General features: G+C 35.0%; 1 protein-coding gene across 1 annotated transcript; it reads left to right on the plus strand.

The window, feature by feature from the left end:
- The first annotated feature begins 13,525 nt into the window (after positions 1-13,525).
- On the plus strand, positions 13,526-18,141 carry LOC141480117 (uncharacterized). Its single transcript, XM_074169917.1, has 2 exons — positions 13,526-14,792; positions 14,858-18,141. The coding sequence occupies exons 1-2, from the start codon at positions 14,234-14,236 to the stop codon at positions 18,139-18,141; spliced, it is 3,843 nt and encodes a 1,280-aa protein (XP_074026018.1). The 5' UTR covers positions 13,526-14,233.
- The last annotated feature ends 2,966 nt before the right edge of the window (positions 18,142-21,107 follow it).

The following is a 21,107-nucleotide window of genomic DNA, read 5'->3' on the forward strand; positions in this document are numbered from 1 at the left end:
CAATAGTTGTTCCCCCCCTGCGAAATACTGGAATCATTTTCATCTACCTTTTCTTGGGTTTTGTTTTCACCATCCACGATTAAACGGAGAACTACATATACTGTACAGATAGCAAATTTTTTAGTTCACATCGATTATTCACTAGGTAAATTTTAGGAACAAAACACGAGCACTACAGGAAAATCCTTAAGGCACTCTTAGAGCCGTGCCTGTGCGAAAGTAGCGATTGACATTGTATTTGGAGATTAAATTCAATTTATGTGAAACAAAGTTTCTCAGATAATTTTGCCTGTCATATAAAAGATATAAGTGATGAAACATGAACTTATCTTAACGTTTTGGAAGTTATTATCTGCTTCCGTCTTGGAATCAGTTTGTTTTAACTGAATCGTATAATTTTCAATACGTCCTCAACATATGTGAAAGGAGTTCTGAAATATGTCAATGGAGTCGATTGATTTCTGAAACAGTCGATGGAGTACAAGATGTTCTCTCATATCAGTCTGTTGCAATTTCGCCACTATCAATATCTTTCTTCAAGACAGGCAGGCAAAATTGTATGAAGTGAAGAAAAAACAAAAAAAGGTGATGAAATTTTCATTTTCTTCGCAACAATAAGACGATCGTTCAATAAAATGATATACTGATCTCTGAGAATAACTTCAGTTTCTTTGATATCGCATCCTGTATTAATTCGGGATGGTTGGAAACGGCAACGCTGCAATGGTTTAAATGTAAATCAACTAGCACGAGGGTGTGCATCCTTTGTATGATTGAATTCCTTGTTTCGAGTAGGTAAATAATAAAGTTAATCGTGGAATTGATGTCATCCATATGAAATTACTTCCATTGAAAACCCTTTCTATTGTTAAATTTTAATTTAAATTTTTTTTGAATTCTTAAATTACATTGATATTCAACCTCTAGTTTCATTATCAAAGAGGCAAACCATCTTTGACATCGTGTGGTTATAAATAAATTGCAGCAACCTTCATGATCAAAGGCCGTTTGACATGGTTATGCAATCCAAACGATGATACTAATTGGTCTCCCTGCCCTCGTTTCTAGGTTGCAAACTAGTTTCGTATTTCAGATGCCGGTATAATATTCGGTTGATGGCTATTCATCATGTAATCTTCAAAAACGTTTCATTAACAATAATTCCAATTGGACTTTTTGAATTGTTTTCTAGGATTTTTCGTTGAAAATAGATCATATTTGAAGATATTTTTAGTAGTTTTAATAACTTTCGAAATAACCTGACCAATTGGAAGATTTTAATAATTTACTTTTTTGTGCTTTGGTATACAAAAGAAAGAGATGCTACTACCATTACCGCATCATATGAAATTCTATCATTTTCAGTGCTTAACGACAATAGCAGAGAGTGTAACAATATAATGGTTACTTTTATGCTGTATTGTGTGCTGTCGTATTTTATAAATACCAGACATCATTGTTGTTTGTTGTACTTGCTTTTGATGTCTGAATATAACTGAACTTGGATTTAAGAATTGAATTGTTCGTGATTAATACCATGTTTGACTCAGTTACTTCCTGCCCTCATTATTGATTTTGCCTTCCAAACAGTAGTACAGTTTTTGAATATTTGAAGTGAATTTGACAAGATTTTTGGTAGGAAACAAAAAGGCTTGATTTTCAAAGTGCGCCATCATTCTTCTCTGATGCTCTTGATTCATCAACAAAGACATAAAACTCCAAAACAACCTAATAGTGGGTCAGAAATCTAGTATTATTGTACTGAATATTGAAAGTGTGATACAATAATCCATTATCAAACAGAGCTACCTTGATCTTCTAAATATATGATTTATGATACCATAAAGATCAATTTGAGTCTCCACATATTATTCAGTCTCTAAATAAACAATTCATATAACTTATCGCACTTATCAGGTATGAATTTAATATGAATGCAACAAATATTTTCAACTGGGGAAAACCAATTTATGATTTTTTATGCAACAATTTTTCTGCAAAAATAGTCACTTGTATATTGGTACTCCAATTCATAATCTCATGCGTTTATCATCATTAGAAAGACTCACAGTACATAATTTGATTTCAGTATGAAATTCTTAAAAGTTTCAGAAATGATCAAAAGTGTATTGCATTTTTTATATCCGGAGCATTCAATAAAGTGCTGAGACACACAATCATCTATTCACCTCAAAAGTGCTCATTTTATAGAAATATCTTGAAATGCATCACCAGTTTTTGACACTTTCCGATTTCGTGTGAATGAAGCCCTTTCTTCAAACATACTTTAGGAAAATGTTGTTCCGCAGGTCTTTTCACTGAGTGTTACGTTATTCTTTATAGCTATTGATTATATAGTTGACAAATGTGCAGTCTCTTTGAAAGCTGACTATCTGGCGATCTTTGATAGTGGTGAAAACCTACCTTTAAAATTATTAGTCCAGTTATAGAAATGATTTTCAAATTCCAGGCTATACAAATTTCATGAATAGACCATGAGTATACATAAAGTTACGCAGAGATATCGCAACCGTAATCCATGTCAAATTTCTGGTTATGATATTTTATTCAAAGGTGAACTTGACACAACATTTCCATCACCTGAAAATATTCAGACAAAGTGGTTCAAATTTCATAAGAACAATTGCTTCAAAAACTTCTGGTACAAACGTTGATGACGATCTACAGATACCTTTTTTTTTCATTCAGTATCAAACATAAATAGTTGTTATATGCAGTTCATTGACTTTATCCATTCATAACCAAGGTGACACGAAGTAAACAAGATCCAATGTCAACGCTGATGCTGCAGAATCGACACCTGCATGTACGCAATTTTTCAAGACGACACAAAGACTCTTTCTTCTTCTTATTTCATTTTCAGAACATGTTAACAATTATTCTCCTATAAATACCGTCCTGCGTGACGAAACGAGTTAGTTACAAATTGTCAGACTTACATTCAAGTTAGTGACGAATAATATTGTATTGTTGTAACTCAGGGAAATTCAGTAATGTTTCCCCATTTTCAAAATAAATAATTTTTAAAAACTTATATTTCAAAAGTGAGATATAACATAGTTATTAGCTATAATATGTCCTTCAGAGATCGGATTGTTTGTTACAATGTCATTTAAATTTTGTTCTGTACATTAATGTCACTGAGAAAGTTTGATAATCGATTATGGTCTGATTCAATATATTTTTCGAATTATTATGCCGGAATCTCTCGTTTCTCTATAATGGACACTTGGTTGGAATATGAGTGATAGTTAATTCAGTATCTCATATATAACACTTTGATACTTGTTTTCCTGAGTGTAGATAGCGTGAAAAATGAGTGTCGAATTCTTAGGTGAGACAAAATGGTTCGTTCTCGTTATTTCTCAGGTGATATTTTCCGTGGTATACGGATGATTTGACTCTGAAAATTTTGAAATTGAATGTATCGCATTCTTGTTGCCAATATGATGTGAAGTTCTCTTTCAATTATCGTTTTATGTCTGGGTAAATAATTCTATTCATTAGGTAAATAGTTCCAGAACCACTTGCTGCTTCTCTTGCTATTCTGTCTGCTTTTTGTTTCCTTTTATGTGAGATGACACCAAAGGAATCTACAAATTCCTGATTGAATTGAAGTTAGACAATGGATCAGTAATATATAATTTGGTCAATAAATCGTTTTGAAAACCGGTGGAAATTTTTCAATGATATCAGAATCGCCCTTGGAGGTTTCTGCACAAGTTCAACCGAAAGCTCACACGATTAATCAGATGAACCATCTTTGGTAACCCGAATACTGTTCATAACTCTGATGTATGCTGATCCATTACAGAAAATCTGTAAAAAAAAAACCCAGTACACCATAAGTATGTATATCACCATATGCTTAAAATGGAAAAGCTGACCCATGTTTTACGATAGATAAAACCAGTACCAATAAAATTCAAACCTCCATCGACCACCTGAATATCCCTCACCCTATTATATATACTACTTGAAAAATGTATTTTTGTACAAGCCCGAACCATGCTTACTCCATAGTTTGTGGGTTAATGACAGCTAATTTTCACAAATGATTAATCTGAATTACAAAGATTTTGACAGAATCTACGCTGACGAATCCAAATCTGGAAATGGTGTAGGAACCATACCCAATCCAGTAGAAAGCTTAGTACTTACTGGGGAACTTTGAGCTATTTGAAAAGTACCGTATTACACCGTTTTACACCAAAAAATATCTGAATATATAATAATAATAATAATCGATTTTATTGCCAGAAAATCACAACATATACATATAGATACCAATACATATGATAAAGTAGAAAAGTAGATATATATACATACATATATATACATACATATATATACACATATATATAACATTTACATTTCTGACAAAAGGCAGAGTTCGTGCTTTCTCAACAGGAGTTGAGAAGCAGCGCTCTTCCACTCAACCTGACTTGTTAAGTGCTTTGAACAAGATGTGGAATATTTTTAAAGGTTATATTACTGAACACAGCGAAGGACACCTGTGGAATAAATATAAAGAACAGCAACAAAAAATGTACTGCTAGATGGACTGCCGAATTAGAATTACAAATAAAACAAAAGAAGAAAGCATATAAAGATTACCTAGCCGATAAAACGACAGAAAAATATGATGCCTGTACAAAACAAAGTTACAATACAAAGAAAATGGTCATGGAATTCGAAAAAAAACAGACTAAATTTGGAGAGAAGATGATTCAAGATAGCAAAGGCAACCAAAAACTATCTTAGAAATCCTTGAGAACAGAGAAAATACCAACAGACCCAGCTATCAAGAATCAAACTGGGGAATTACTTAAAGAACAAAAAGACATACTCAATAGATGGAAAGAGTGTTGTCAAGGAATGTTCAATATTAAATCCGAAAAAAAAAACACAGATATACAGACAGAAATACAAGAAAATACTGATAATGTGAAACAAATGGAAGAGGTAACTGATAATCTGAAACAAATGGAAGAGGTAACTAGAACAATAAAAAACTTCAAATATGGTAAAGCTCCTGGAAACGACAAAATCACAGCGGAAATGCTAAAATGTATAGGACAAAAAGGCAAAGAAATTCCACTTGCAATAATCAACAACGTTGGGGAAGAAGAACAGATATCTCTCAACTATTCGTACCAATACAATAATAATAATAATAATGATATGTTTATTATCGCTTACACTGATATACATTACAGAGAGTGCTATCGAAAATAAACAAAATTATCACAGAAGCCATAGAAATCTATAACTTGTTCGTGATAAGGATACATTGTAATCAACTGTATGAATACTTAATCTAATATTGAAAGATAATGAATGATGAATTAATCAATAACCTCATTAACAGGGACAGTAGTTTCAGACAGAATACATAGTTATTTTCGTCTCTCAATAAATGCTTAAGTTAAATTGCTGTTTGGAATAGTTTGATTAATAAAATCAGAAAAGAAAGCTCTTTTGGTATTCAGAATGAATGTCTTTACTTCTCTCTTAAACATGTGAGAACTGTTGATATTTTTTATTTTTTCTGGTAATATTTGGTATAAGCGTGGTCCGAGATATGTATCATTTCTTTGTCCTAAGGTTTTGTCACATCGTGGTGCATTCAAAGAGTTTGCCTTTTTCCTAGTATTGTAGAAGTGGATGATTGGTTTTATTTTGATGTTACCTTTTTTTACATTACTTAGTATGCTCATACAAAAAAGTTGTCGAATATCACATACATTCGCTTCTTTAAATGAGGCAGCAGTTGGATGAGTTTTTTTCCTGTTGAATATAATTTTCAATATCAATTTTTGTATGACATTTAGATTCCTAAGATAATAATCATTCACTCCTCCCCAACCTATTATACCATAGGATAGTTGGGATTGGACAAGTGCGAAGTACAACCTTTTCAAATAATGAATGTCAAGAAAGTTTTTTGAGTTATTGAATTAAGAAAGTGTACCTCTCAACTTTCGGATAATTTCTTTCATATGTAGGTGCCACCGAAAATGTCTATATAAATGGATACCTAGATATTTCATTGACTCGCCTTCAAGTATGTGATTATTGTTTCCTATATTTAGGAGTCCCATATTGGGTAATGTACTGCAGTATGATGTGAAAGGCAAATATTTGGATTTTTTCGAAATGATCGTAAGTTTATTGTGACAGGATCATTTTTCGATCTCAATGAGATCTTTTTCTGCAGACATTGTCAATTGGTTCCATGAAGAGTCGGTATACAAGACAGCCGTATCTTCAGCAAAGCTCAAAATTTTACCTTTTGTTGGTATCTGCAATAGTTCATTCAAATATATTGAAAACAGGATCGGTCCTAGAACCGTTCCTTGCCGAACACCATAAGTAACAATTTTGGGATAACTCATAAATCCATCGATACTAACTCTCTGTTCTCGGTCACAAAGATAGCTTTCGAAAATATCGTAAGCTTTCCCAGGTATTCCGCAGTTCTCTAATTTTCTTAGGAGTTTTGTATGACTGACGGTATCGAAATCTTTGGATAAATTAACGAAGATGCACATTGCTGAAATTTTTTTGTCAAGAGCTTCGTAAATACAAGTAGTTAGATTTTGTATTGCACCTTCCGTTGATCTTCCCTCCCGGAATCCCTATTGCTGATCAGATATCAATTTGAATTTTCTAATAAAATTCACTAATCTTATTTTTAGAATTTTCTCTATTACTTTGGCTATGTTTGAGATCAGTGATACAGGTCTATAGTTACTCACTCTTGTTTTGTTTCTATTTTAAAAAAATGGTTTTATTATTCCAACTTTGAATATTTTGGGAAAGCAGCCTTTCTGTAAACATTTATTGATTAGGTGAGTTGATGGCGTTTTAATTTCATTGACAATCAATTCAAGTGTTTCTGAGCGAATTCCATCATGACCTGGAGATTTCTTCTGTTTCAATTCCATAATAACTTTGTGAACCTCCTCTTCATTAGTTTCTGATAGATATATTGAATTCTGTAATCTTTGTTAATTGTAATTGTAATTAGCCGATTCTTTGATTTTGAGGGCATATTCTTGACCAAGATTTGCATAGTACTCATTAAAATTATTGTAAATTTCCAAAGTATTTTTTGTCACTGAGCCATTCTCTGATTGGATAATCGGTATTTTCGTTTCAGTTCTAGATTTATTGCATATCTCATCATCACATTTCCATTTTGAGTTTTTACTGTTATTTATTATTTTCTGAGCACATTTTTTCTTGGCAGCTTTCAGTAACCTATTTGATTTATTTTTTAATGAATTATATTCTTCTCTGAGTGTTTTGCTCCCGGGATATTCCAGTAGAATTTGATACTTTTTGATTTTTATATTTATGAGTTCTGTTAACTCCGCAGTAATCCGGGATTTTTTTACTTCATGTTTTTTCGTAGGCTTAGTTATAATTGTATTCTGTTCAATAAGATATCGTAATCTATTCACAAATTTCGTTGCAGCATTATTGGCATGTTCTGTTATATACGTATTTTCCCAGTTTTCTGATAATAGATCTCGCTTAAGTTTTCCGTAATTAGTGAATTTTTTTGTTTCCGTTCCTTTATCGATCTCTGTGTTATCCAAATCAAGTATTATGGCAATTGCGTAGTGATAGGTTATATTCGTTTTGAAGATATAAGAATCAATTTGCAAGTCACTTTTGACAAAAATGTGGTCTAGACAAGTACCATTATTTGCTCTAGTTACTTCATTAATATATGAATCCCTGTGTGTTCAATATATTGTTATATTCTTCAACTATTTCTCTATCAGAAAGAAGGTCTAAGTTTATGTCACCGATAACTATATGAGTACATTTGTTCTTTGCTTTCTGTCAATAATCAGTAAAGTCGGTAATGAATTGTTTCGCACATGTACTCGGGGATCTATGAATGTTAGTGATTTTCATTTTGTGTTGTTTCATTGTTAAACAAATTTCTAAGACTCTGATATTTCCAATGTTTTGTACTTCACACTCATATTTAATACTTTTCTTGATATACATTATTACGCCATTATTTTTACTAATTTCTTCCTTATTGTAGAGGGTTTCGTACCCTTTCATACTAATTGTCTAGAGGTCGTGTATCTTAAAGGTTTCTGTAATAATAATTATATCAAATTTTTCATTAAATTGATTCAAAAATATCAACAATTCATCTATATTTTTCAATATACTACGTATATTCAAATGTAAACATTTCAATACTTTCAGTTTAGTTGAGATGAGTTCTGCATCATTTTCTATAATTTTAGCAAAAATTCTGGTTGGCAGAATCGAGAGATCATTGGACAACAAATAATCCACCCTGGGTATATTAATAGATATCGAGGGAGCGTTAGATAAAATAACCTTTCTAACAATTACTCAGCAACTACACTCCAGGAATGTACCCCTGTTAGTAGGAGAATGGATACTGAAGATGCTCTCCAGTAGAGCAATAAGTATCAATGTAGAAGACATCATAGTGAGAGGATTGGTCATGAGAGGATGTCCACTAGAGTTTTTATCAACCCTTCTCTGGAACATAGTTCTGGATACCCTGATTAATCACCTCAACAATAATGGATTCTACACAATTGCATATGCAGATGACATAGTTATTTTGCAAATTTGTGAACACACTTTCGATCAATCCCAAGAAGGCTCAGATGGTCCTTTTCACAAGGAAAAGAAGTTTATCGGGCTCTACAGAGTAGAGCAAAAAAATCATATGTGGCTTATGAGCAATGACGGAGGTCAGTGAGACGCGCATGGGGTCTTTCACCCCATGTGGTCACCTGGATCTATACTGCAATAATAATAAGACCTATGTTAACCAAAAGTTCTACAAGCAACGGCCTTCCAAATATTATATCAAATACAGCGACTGGCTTATTTAAACATCACAGGAGCCATGAGACCAACACCAAGCGCGGCAATGGAATTAATTACGGGTCTGACCCCTCTGGACTAGTACGTTAAGGAGGTAGCGTTAATGGCCATGTTACGATTGCGCACGGCTAGTGAAAACCTCGAAGTAGGAAAGGGTCTATTGAGGCTGAGCCTATGGCGAGAAGCGCTTACTGCGCAACCTCTGCTGCAGGCAACCAGTGATGCAATTGAACCCAGGTTTGTGTTTAATAAACCCTACAAAATGCAAATAAAACAGAACACAGAGTCAGATGCTACAAATGTAATACGCATATATACTGACGGCTCAAACCCAAAGAAGGCTCACGATGTGGAGTGAACTCCAGATCACTAAGCCCAAGGATTGAGTGGGGAATGGGAAAAATACCAGCGTTGTTCAAACAGAACTAGCTGGTATCTCAATCGCCACGAAATAAATAATCAGGAAAGGAATTTCTGGCAAAAACATAACAATCTGCACTCACAGCAGACAAGCCCTATTAGCCTTGAACAGACAACGTGTTATTTCAGATGTAGTACTAGAGTGCTAAAGCCTAGGTGGATGATAACATTGTTAAAGGGCACGACAGGAGTAAAGGTAATCGCATTGCCGACTATTTAGGCACGGAAGCGTCAGGACTCAGAATTTTAGGACCCAGTGGCACCTACGGCCTGATGACTTCGACAATTGCGGAACTAGCCAAATGTTACACCCCTGCTCAATCCCTAAAGATATGGGATTGAATGAAAGATACAATCTTGCCAGAATCACCCTGGACCCTGAGAAGCTGGAGCCGAAGAAATATCTGGCGATGACCAGGAAAATCTACGCTTGATAGTAGTATTTCTGACTGGGCACTGTCGACTAAGGAAACATCTCCATAATATAGGGCTTGTAGTAACACCTCTATGCAGGATGTGTGAACAGAAAGATGAAACTCTCAGGCATGTCCTATGCGTGTGTCCGGAGTTATCGTTAATGAGAAATAAGTAGCACAAAAACTAAACCAAGAAAAGGAAATATATAGCATTTTTAGACCTCGAATAGGCATTTGACCAAGTCACCTAGAAAAATAATATGGAAGATACTCAAAGAGTAAAATATAGAAGACAAATTAATTGAAATGACATAGAACATACATTATAATAATTTGAACGCAGTTATTAGCAACAATAAAAATCAGATACCTTTGCAACACATGAAATATTGAGGCAAGAAGAGCCGCTAAGCCCAATACTTTTTATAATACTCATGGACAAGATAATAGAGATATGTACAGCGATGATTAAAAAACTGAATCAAGAATACAGACAACTGCAAACAGTAGAAATATCTGAAGGAGCATTTGCAGACGATATAGTGATCATAGCAGATAGTGAAGAAAAATTCGGATGTAAGGAATGAAGTAATGAAGAATTACGGAATTACGATAAATAAAAATGAAACACAGGTAATGACAATGGGCGATAAGTAATAGAAGAAACGAGAATAGAACAAGTACCTACATCGTATAAATATCTTGGAGTTATATTAGATGCAAAGGAAACACAAAATGCAGATATTAACAACAGGATCGGGAAATCTTTTAAACTTTATTACGCCATGAATAAAATACTTTTTAACAGAAAAGAGATAACACGTAAAACTGTACTAAAAGTATTCAAATCCATATATCGACCAGTGTTAACACACAGCTGAGAATCACAGATACTAACAGATCAGCAAAAGAGCAGAATACGAGCTCTTGAAATGAAATATCTTAGATGAGTGATAGGAATTACGAAGATCGTAAGATAGGAAATGTGGACATAAGAAAAAACTCGAAGTACAGCCAATACCAGAATTCAAAGAAGAAAGACAACTTAACTGGCGGGGACACTTGTATCGAACTAAAGCGACAAGACCAATTAGAAAAGATTTGTAAGCGAGAATCCAGAAGAATAAGGAAAAGGGTAGACCAAGGAAAACATGGGATAAAACAATAGGACATATACTGGAAAATGAAGAAGTAACATGGGCTTCTGCCCAATTTGAAGTATCAGAAATTATCTTCATCAGTAGTAGAAATCCATGCACAAAAATATCTCAGAAATGAATTTTTGTTTCTCTGTATAAAGTTTGTTGTGATGGTCAAAAATTAATCATAATAGTTCTGAACAACTATCTCAAATAACACTAAAACGACTCTCATAATCATCCACTGATGATGCTAACTTGTTTAGTGAAAAAAGATTCGAAATACAGTTAGTTTATCTATCGAATATAATATGACTATCATTACAGTTTCTTTCAACGTTGAAAAAATTATGTACTTTATGTATTTTGAGATAGTATAACATTAATGTTCTTCAAATATATCTATTTCTACTTCATCGATTATTCTAGAAGCAGCTATATCAGTTTCTTATGGAATTATCATTGTTCCGAATCAAATCTCTATGATATTATGATACCATCTATCGTTTTCTTTACATGCCATACAAAATATAAAAGGGCTGAGGTGACTTCCAGAAATGAACAAGTGTTGACTGAAGAATTGAAAGACCTATCAAATAAAGTATCGCAGGATTTCCATGTCTATTGAAAAAAAAGTAATAGAGCGACGAGTGATGCCACACTATCGCATTTTGTGCCATTTCCACTCATTGAGAGGTAATTCAACTGTCTCCGACTGTATGTTCCAGAAAGTGCTTGTCAGTTGTATTATTGTTGACAGAATTTAATTAACGGGTTTCGTGTCGTCTCTACAAAGCGAGAGAAAGAGCCTCATCAAATAAGACGAGTAGGTATGTTTATTACGTGCGATTAACTGCGGTATTATTCAAGTGATTCGATTGAATTCATTTGTCTGTTCTACAGTTTGTGAAACCTTTGAAGAATGAGATAAGCAGTGCTGTCTACCCAATAAAGTTGTTGAGAAAAACATATTTATAGAATAAATTGGAATAGGACGTAAATTGGAATCAGAACCTTAAAAATAGCCCCAGAATTTTATGAAATACAGTTTACTTACAAAATACAAAAAAAAATTATGGTGTGTCCAGGGAAGCCAATAAGCGAAAACAAATTTTGCTTTGGGAACACAATTTTATTAATGATTATTGCAATAACGAATTTGACTTTATTACATTTCATTGAAGACTGGGTTATGCTCAACATATTATTTTCTGTTTTTGAGTTCATTAACCGTGGTCTGCAGGTTTTTGTGTCTGACATTCCGTCTGTAACTACCAACCAAAGACAGCAATCATTCCCTTGGAAATATTTAGTATTAGAGCCACTTTTTCCTAAAAATTATATAACTTAGATCGATCAGTAATTAGTACATACAACATAACTGAACAAAAGAGGTGATTTGAGTAATGATGTGTCTGAGGTACTCTAGGGTGAAACTAATCAGATGAGACAAAATGACAGTAAGTTAATTGCCCTGAAAATACGAAAAATTCAAAAACCCAACAAATGCGCGAAAATATTGAAAATATGCAGATTTATGTGTTTTTCGTTCTTTGGGCATCACTGTAGACTAGATCCGTACTCCAAAGTTTAGAAAGGTTACTACTTGTCGCTGGTGATGTCAAAGTATATTAATCATAATAAAGAAGTTTCATCTTTTTATGTTGACTGAATATGAAGTCTACTTTAGCCCAATTTAATTTAGACTCATTAATTAAGATGAAGCATGGTTGAAAACGTACTGAGTTGAAGAGCCTCAGCACTGAATTTCATGCTGTAGTTGGCAAAACGACGTAAAATATAAAACTTTTCTGTACTTAAAATAGCACAATTTACTTTATTTGCGAGTAAAAGAGAGAATACTTCACCGTTTAAACTATATTGGAACATGCATAGGTTTCAATTTATTTTGAAGAAAAGTCAATTTTTGTTGAGAAAGTCAGAGCTTTGGTGCAAGTGTGTTCCAATAATCGAAAATCGATGCCGACAGCATATGCAGAAATAACTTCAGTTAAGAATCCTGCACTGACACCTGTTGGGGATAATCCAATTCCCTTCGTGGTATCAACCAGGGGAGTAGTTGCTTTCTGATATGTGTCAGTCCATAAACCTAAAGCGTAGGTAATTTGAGACTGGCCTGAACGAATTGTTCTCTCAAATTATTTGATTCACAGCCAGTTTCCAAGTATGCCCACTCATTTTGTGAAGAGCTTTTATAGACATTTCATGTAAATTTCCCAGAATCTGTAAAATTTCAATTCAAAATTATATTGGAGAACGAATCTATACTTGAAAAAGTAGGAGAAAATAATGTTTCTTCCAAAAAAAATATATTTTTCATGAAACAAAACCAAAAAAAAATCATCCGTGATCCAACATAAGAAAGCATTGTACAGCATTCCATTAAAAATGTTTGGAGTACAAACTGGATAGAAAAAAGTTAATCACGTATAATTCAATGTTCGTATGTCTATATCAATGTATTCATTTGTTCAATTCATATTTATGGCACATAATAGTGCAGTGTATGAAATTATAGTGTTGCGAATTAGTGAAGTGAAAGTGAGTAAAGATATGATTTTTCAATTTGAATTAAAAGTATTTGATGCCTAATAGTAGACTACTCACTAGTAGTTGTTTACAGCTGATTCTCGGCCTCCCCCCACCACTATGACGTATTAATTGCTTTTTTTATTGGTTGTTGTTTGGTGAAGTTTTTTTGTTGTGCAGTGAAGTCAAGGCATTGTGACCTTGAAGTGTCTGGTGCATGGATCGTTCAGATTTTTTTTTCATATGAGATTTTGTGTGTTTATGTGTGTGTGTAGGAGAATGCACGGTACAGGGTTTCATCATGTGCTTGTTTGTCTATGTACAAACATACGTCTGCATACTTCGAAGATCCTCCAAGTAATAAATGCTCCATCGGTGTTAGGGCACCAAGTTAGTAGTGGAGTGACGTCACAGCAATAACCGTTCAACGGCTAGAGAGCGACATGTTCACTCCACGACGTGTGGCAGAGTAATGCGTATTCATCGGTCTGCCCTCACCTCTCCTGAAGCGATGAAGGTTCGCTCTAGCCCCGCTATCGATGGTGACACAACGGCAGCCGAGGACTGTTTGCCTAGCGTCTACCCTCTCCGAGACCGCAACGACCACTGCTTGCTCGTATATCGACATCTGTTATCGCATTCAGTTGGGAGGTAATCTTGGCGCATGTAGTTGAGAAGTGGGGTTGGCTATGACGTCTTGACGGGTCCTATCAGAGTGTATTTAAGAAGCGTACGAGTGTTGGCTATGTCAGTTTACATCAAGTGAGTTAGTGAGAACTATTATATAAAATGTATTCCTGTGACTGTGGTAAATCTTTCACTCGTAGTGATAATCTTCGTCGGCATCAGCTCCAGAGTTGCCAAGGAGGGCCTGCAGTGAAACGGGTGAGAGTGGATAATGCAACACCTATGTATACGTGCAATTGTTGTAATGTGACAATTCCTATGAGCCAAGTGAATTCTCACCGAAGAACCATGAGTCATAAAAATAATGCATGTGTTCAATTGTCTGACGGTGTTCAAATTATAACGAATGCATTCAATTGCCGCATTGCTACATACAGGGTGGAGAGTTCGATTGTAACCAGTGACTACATGTCATTTTTCAATAAGATTAGGCAGAAGGTCATTGAATTACTGGAATCAGCCATCAGGATCCATAAAAGCATCAAGGTGAATATGGAAGTTTTTGGGAATTATATTCTTCAGACTGATGATTCGAGGGACACGAAGTCATTTAATTCCCAAAATAAAATAGTGGACCAATCTTCAGATTTGAATGCTGTTTTTGATGGATTCCGTGATGTAATTGTGGCTCAAACGACTGAGTTCCAGGATCGTGACTCAGGTATTTATTTTTTGAAAATTTCAATAAGATTGAATAGTAATATTTTTTTTTTTTTTATAATTCAGGTTGGACTTGTGAAAAAATATTGTTTCTCGAGGTCAACATTAATAAATACAGTCCACTGGAAGGACGTTCATATGTGAAGCTGCCTCAATGTATTCAATGGAAGAAAGCTGTTGTGAATGTTCGTAATGAAGATCAATATTGTTTTGCTTGGGCTATAACATCAGCATTATATCCTGCAGATAGTCGAGTGTCCGAACTTACGTCATATCCACATTTTTCCACTGTTTTAGATGTCACAGGTATGGATTTTCCGGTTAAAGTTAATAATAAGAGTATCGAAATATTCGAAGATAGGAATGATATTTCAATTAATGTTTACGGTTTAGAGAGTACATTTGAGAAGGGTAAAATGAAGTATGAAGTGATTGGTCCATTGCGATACTCACAGAGAAGACTCCGGAGACATGTCAATTTGTTGTTTATAACTGATGACTCCGGTAATGGTCACTATTGTTGGATCAAAGATCTTTCAAGATTAGTTTCTAATCAACTATCAGCTCATAGACAGAAAAAATATTTTTGTGACGGATGTTTGATATATTTTTCTGATGAGAGATTGCTTTTACGTCATAATATGTATGATTGTAATCACATTAGTACCACAACACCAACTACTAATTTAAAGATCAATAAATATGGTAGAATGGTTGCGGAAAATAAACTAATGTTTGAAAACTTTGAGAGGCAAATGAGGGTGCCATTTGTAGTGTATGCTGATTTTGAATCAGTGCTTAAACCGATTCATGTGAATGAGCCAAATCCTGGAAGTTCATACACGATTAAAACATTCAAACATGCCCCATATTCATTTGCTTATTTGATAAAGTGTTCATATAATGATGATTTGACAAAATTTGTTACATATAGGGGTGTAGATGCAGCTCAGAAATTTGTGAGTAGCATTGAAGATGATTTGAAAGAGATACATGAAAATCATCTCAGAAACCCTAAACCAATGGATACACAAACTGTCGAAGAAGAAGAACAGTTTGTTGCAGCCAGAACTTGTGGTATATGTAATAAAGCATTTACTGATGGTGACGTCAAAGTAAGAGATCATTGTCATGTCACAGGAAAGAAAAGATCACATGCCGCTCACTCGAAATGTAATTTAAATTTCAAAATACCAAACTTCATACCTATCATTTTTCATAATTTAAGTGGTTATGATTGTCATTTATTCATAAAAGAATTGTATAGGAATAAAGAGAAAGTTGATGTTATCCCGCAAACTAAAGAGAAATATATATCTTTCACGAAGCATCTCTTTACACACAGCTATACCGATAAAGATGGTGTGGTTAGGAAGAATTATCTCAAAATGAGATTTATCGATAGTTATAAATTTATGACTAATTCGTTGGAGAAGTTGGGTGCAAACTTGACCTCCGATCAATGTTTGGAGATGCACAAACATTTCCCACAAATTGAGAAATTCAATTTGATGAGACAGAAAGGTGTATTTCCATATAGTTTTGTTGATGACATTGACAAATTGAATTATCCATTACTTCCGACAAAAAATCAGTTTTATGACACACTCAATTGTGAACATATATCGGAAACTGATTATGATAGGGCTAGAAAAGTTTGGAATTTATTCGAGTGTCAGAATTTGGGGGAATACTCTGATTTGTATTTGAAGTCGGATGTATTGCTACTATGTGATATTTTTGAAAACTTCCGCACCACAAGTTTAGAGATATATAACTTAGATCCGGCACAATATTACACTGCACCTGGATTATCATGGGATGCCATGTTGAAGTTCACTAATGTTGAATTGGAATTACTAACTGACATTGATATGATTCACTTTTTTCAAAAAGGTATACGAGGTGGAATTAGTCAATGTAGCGAGAGGAAACATATAGCAAATAATAGATTTTTACCCAATTATAATCCCAACGAACCTTCCACATTCATTACATATTTAGATGCAACAAATCTATACGGTCACAGTATGTCACAACCTCTACCAACAAGTGAATTTACATGGTTGACACCAAATGAAATTCTTAATCTCGATGTGATGGATGTGAGTACTGATAGTCCGTATGGGTATGTATTTGAAGTGGACATTCATTATCCACAAGAGTTGCATGATAAACATTCTGACCTTCCATTTTTAGTCGAAAAAATAATACCACCTCGTACACAATCGAAAATTCCCAAATTAATTCCAAATTTGAATGATAAAAGAAAATATATTGTTCATTATAGGAATCTACAGCAAGCTGTCAAAAATGGATTGATTGTAATGAATACACATAGAGTATTGAAATTCAAACAATCATGCTGGATGAAACCCTATATAGATCTTAATACTGAAATGCGTAATAGGTCTAACAACAAATCTGTTAAAGATTTCTATAAACTAATGAATAATGCGGTGTATGGAAAGACAATGGAGAATGTAGATAATCGAATTGATGTTAGACTCGTTACACATTGGGAAAATATAAAGAAAAATATAGGTGCCAGCACTCTCATAGCCAAACCAAATTTCAAAAATTGTTCAATTTTCACTGATAATTTCGTTGCCATTCAATTGGGTAGAGTGAAGGTTCATTACGATAAACCATTATATTTGGGATTTTCCATATTAGAATTATCTAAAACAGTCATGTATGACTTTTTCTATGGATGCATCAAACAACACTTTGATGAAAATGTCTCTTTACTTTACACAGATACCGACTCGCTCATTCTTAAAGTAAACACAGAAAATTTTTATGAATTCATAAAAACTAACATAAGTAGATTTGATACATCCAATTACAGTATAGTTAACCAATTCAATATTCCAGTAACAAGTTCAGTCTTGGGTAACTTCAAAGATGAATTTCCAAATGATCCAATCATGAGTTTTTATGGTACAGGTGCTAAAGCATATTATGTGAAATCTGTTGATGGTGAATTTAAGAAAGCCAAAGGGGTTAAACGATCTGTAATAAAGAATGAATTGACATGCGAAGATTATCAAAAAATCGTCGAACAAGGTGGTATGATATTCAGAAAGATGAATTCATTTAGAAGCGTGTTACATGATATGTATACTGAATTAAAAAATAAAGTTGCATTATCATATCACGATGATAAACGATTTATCATTCCGAATACTACCCACACTCTTCCTTGGGGTCATAATGATATTGAATTTTATGAAAACGATCCAAATGAGAACATTCGTTGGATAAGTAATATTATTCAACAATCTCAATCTCAGGAGACTCCATTGGATCAATTGATTAATTTATTATCTGCCGAGATCAATGATTGAAATATCATTCAATATCTTCAAAACCGGAAAATTCAATATTGATATTTATGTAGCCATTTATAATTAATAATATATGATAGAAGTAATGTGATATTAATGTATTATGTATGTATGTATATGTATTACTGTAATGAATATAAAATGAATAAAATTTTATTTGTATTATTTCTATTTCCCTAATCAATTACTGCAATATATAGTATAATGTAAATGACAGAAATATCAGTTTGAAGAGAATCATCGTAGAGTGCACAATGTCTAAAACAATCGATAAGTTTGGTAGAAAAAGAAAATGGGGTGGTAATGTCATTCGAGGTCCTCCTGGGAATGGTTTTAAATTAACAAAAGATGGTCATTATGACATGCAAAGGAAAATATTGAAAAATACAAGTGAACCAATTGACAAGAGTGATTGTGTAACTGTATCATATCTTGAGGGGGAAATTAATGGAGCAAAGGAAGTTATACTTCTAGCCCTACAAGCTGCAATACAATCCACAATAGGCAATATTGCTCGGGACGCCCGGCAAGCATTTGACGATAAAATTGCAGAGGCTCGGATAACTTTCACTCGTAAATTTGACAAACTTACAAGTGATGTAGACATAAAAATGTCTGACATAACAGCGTCTACAAATAAAAAATTTGATGCTATGTCAAACATAACAGGGACTACAATGAAAAAGTATGATGTACTGGAACAGAGAGTTGAAGTATTGGAGAAAAACCATAAAGAAGTTTTGGAGAGAAACTATAAAGTCAGGCCATCATCATCAGGTGGACTGGGATATCCAGGACTGAACATTAATCCAAATCATAGAATAATACAACCAAAACCAAAACCAACTGATGATGTATTAATGGAACCAACATGGTGAATGTATTCCCTCGTTAGGTTAGGTTAATAGCTACGTTAGGTTAGCTGCATACTTACGTTAGGTTAGGTGTTAGGTTAGTATTCCCTCGTTAGGTTAGGTTAATAGTTACTGTAGGTTAGGTTAGGTTAGGTTAGGTTAGGTTAGGTTAGGTTAGGTTAGGTTAGGTGTTCGGTTGCATAGCGGTAGGTTAGAGTACCAGGTTAGGTTACGTTAATACATACGATAGGTTAGGTGTTCGGTTGCATAGCGGTAGGTTAGCGTACTAGGTTAGGTTACGTTAATACGTTAGGTTAGGTGTTCGGTTGCATATTATGTTACGAACGCGCGCGCGAAGAGGGCGTAGGTTAGGTTAGGTTAGGTTAGGTTAGGTTAGGTTAGGTTAGGTGTTCGGTTGCATAGCGGTAGGTTAGAGTACCAGGTTAGGTTACGTTAATACATACGATAGGTTAGGTGTTCGGTTGCATAGCGGTAGGTTAGCGTACTAGGTTAGGTTACGTTAATACGTTAGGTTAGGTGTTCGGTTGCATATTATGTTACGAACGCGCGCGCGAAGAGGGCGTAGATGTCTCTCCAGATGTCCCGCCTACCTGGGGCCGGAGGCCCCACCCACCTGGGCGGAGCCCAGGCAGTGGGCGGGGCCCGTTAGGGCCACGCCCCCCCCCCCGTCGCCACCAACTTTTCGGATACCCCGCCCCTTTCCGAAGCCCCGCCCCCTTTCCGAAGCCCCGCCCCTCCCCTCCCCGAAGCCCCGCCCCCCGACTCCCAACATTTGCGCATGTACACCCCTACCCTCATCGCGCATGTGCGCTCCCACCATTTTCCCACCGCTCACGCATCGAAGTCGATACCCTCCGGAGAGCACTCCACAACATTCAGTTCGAGAAGTCATCTCATCGAGAGCAGTCCACTCCACAACAAGGCAGTACGTTCCAACGACCAACTTGATATTTGAGTAAGTAAATTAGGAATGTTATTTTTTATATCAACTAACTTTGTATTATTTCTTCTTTTTCAGAATGGCAACCAATACACAGGAGGTGAATAATGCTGTGGCGTCTATTCTGCCGGTGTCCGCTGACCAGGAGGAGGCAGCATCTTCGAGAGCGGTGACGGTTGACCAGCCAACCACTTCGCGTTCGCGAGTTAGGTGCAGATCTTCTAGCCCTGACTTATTCGAGGAGGAGGAGGAAGTCAGGGCTGTGAAGAAGGTTTGCCAACGACCTGCAGCAAAGGTTGGTCCTATTTCAAAGTACCGAGCTACTTGCAATAGGACTAATCCTTATGCAGGTAGTTTTTCGACCTCTCGTAAGAGGGCCTCCACACCAGCAGCAGCACCAGCAGCAGTGGAAATTCCGAGGAGTCCTTCTCCGGAGTTGGTGATATTGTCGCCGTTGGTGACGCGACTACCACCGCTGCCAGCGACACCGGCGGATCCTGAGGTGTTGGTGCCACAGCCTATCGGAGAGGTTAGTGAAAAGATGAGTGTTTTTCTGCAGAGATGCAAGAAAGCAGAACGAGCTGCCCGATCTAGCGAGGCCGCGTTGGTTACCATGAAGCGACAAATGGCTGAAATGGATAACCGACGGAGGGAAATCCAAAAGGAAATGGCCGAAATAGATCGGAATTATGCATCTCTGCAGGAAAGGTGTAAAGCAGAGACCTCTTCGATAAAGCTGTACAAAAAAATAGTGACAGTTATGGACACTCTTTTTGTAGATGAAGTGTAAATGTAAGATTAGTTTTAGGTTAGTTAGGAGTATTTAATTATGGTAGTTTTAAGTTTATATTTGTTAAGTTTATATTGAATAAAGGAAAAGGAAGTGAAATAAAGGGTGTACACTGTTTTTTGGTTTGGTACACATTGAACAATGCGATGGTTGGAGCATTTTTCTTCACTTCCTCTTATTATTATTATTATTTTTTTTATTTCAATTCCAAGTTCTTCTAGACAAATACCTCACATCAATTTTTGTGTCCTCTAATCACTTGTAAATAATTTCATGTGAAGAAAATTTAAAAAATAAAAAATAGACATGTTTCATAGTGAAATCGACAAGTATATTTCATTTGTATTTTATCCATTCAAGT

The sequence above is a fragment of the Leptinotarsa decemlineata genome, unplaced genomic scaffold (genome assembly GCF_025532065.1).
Source record: "Leptinotarsa decemlineata unplaced genomic scaffold, Ldec_3_MD MMD2_P_RNA_scaffold_6, whole genome shotgun sequence".
In the NCBI taxonomy this organism is placed as follows: Eukaryota; Metazoa; Arthropoda; class Insecta; order Coleoptera; family Chrysomelidae; genus Leptinotarsa; species Leptinotarsa decemlineata.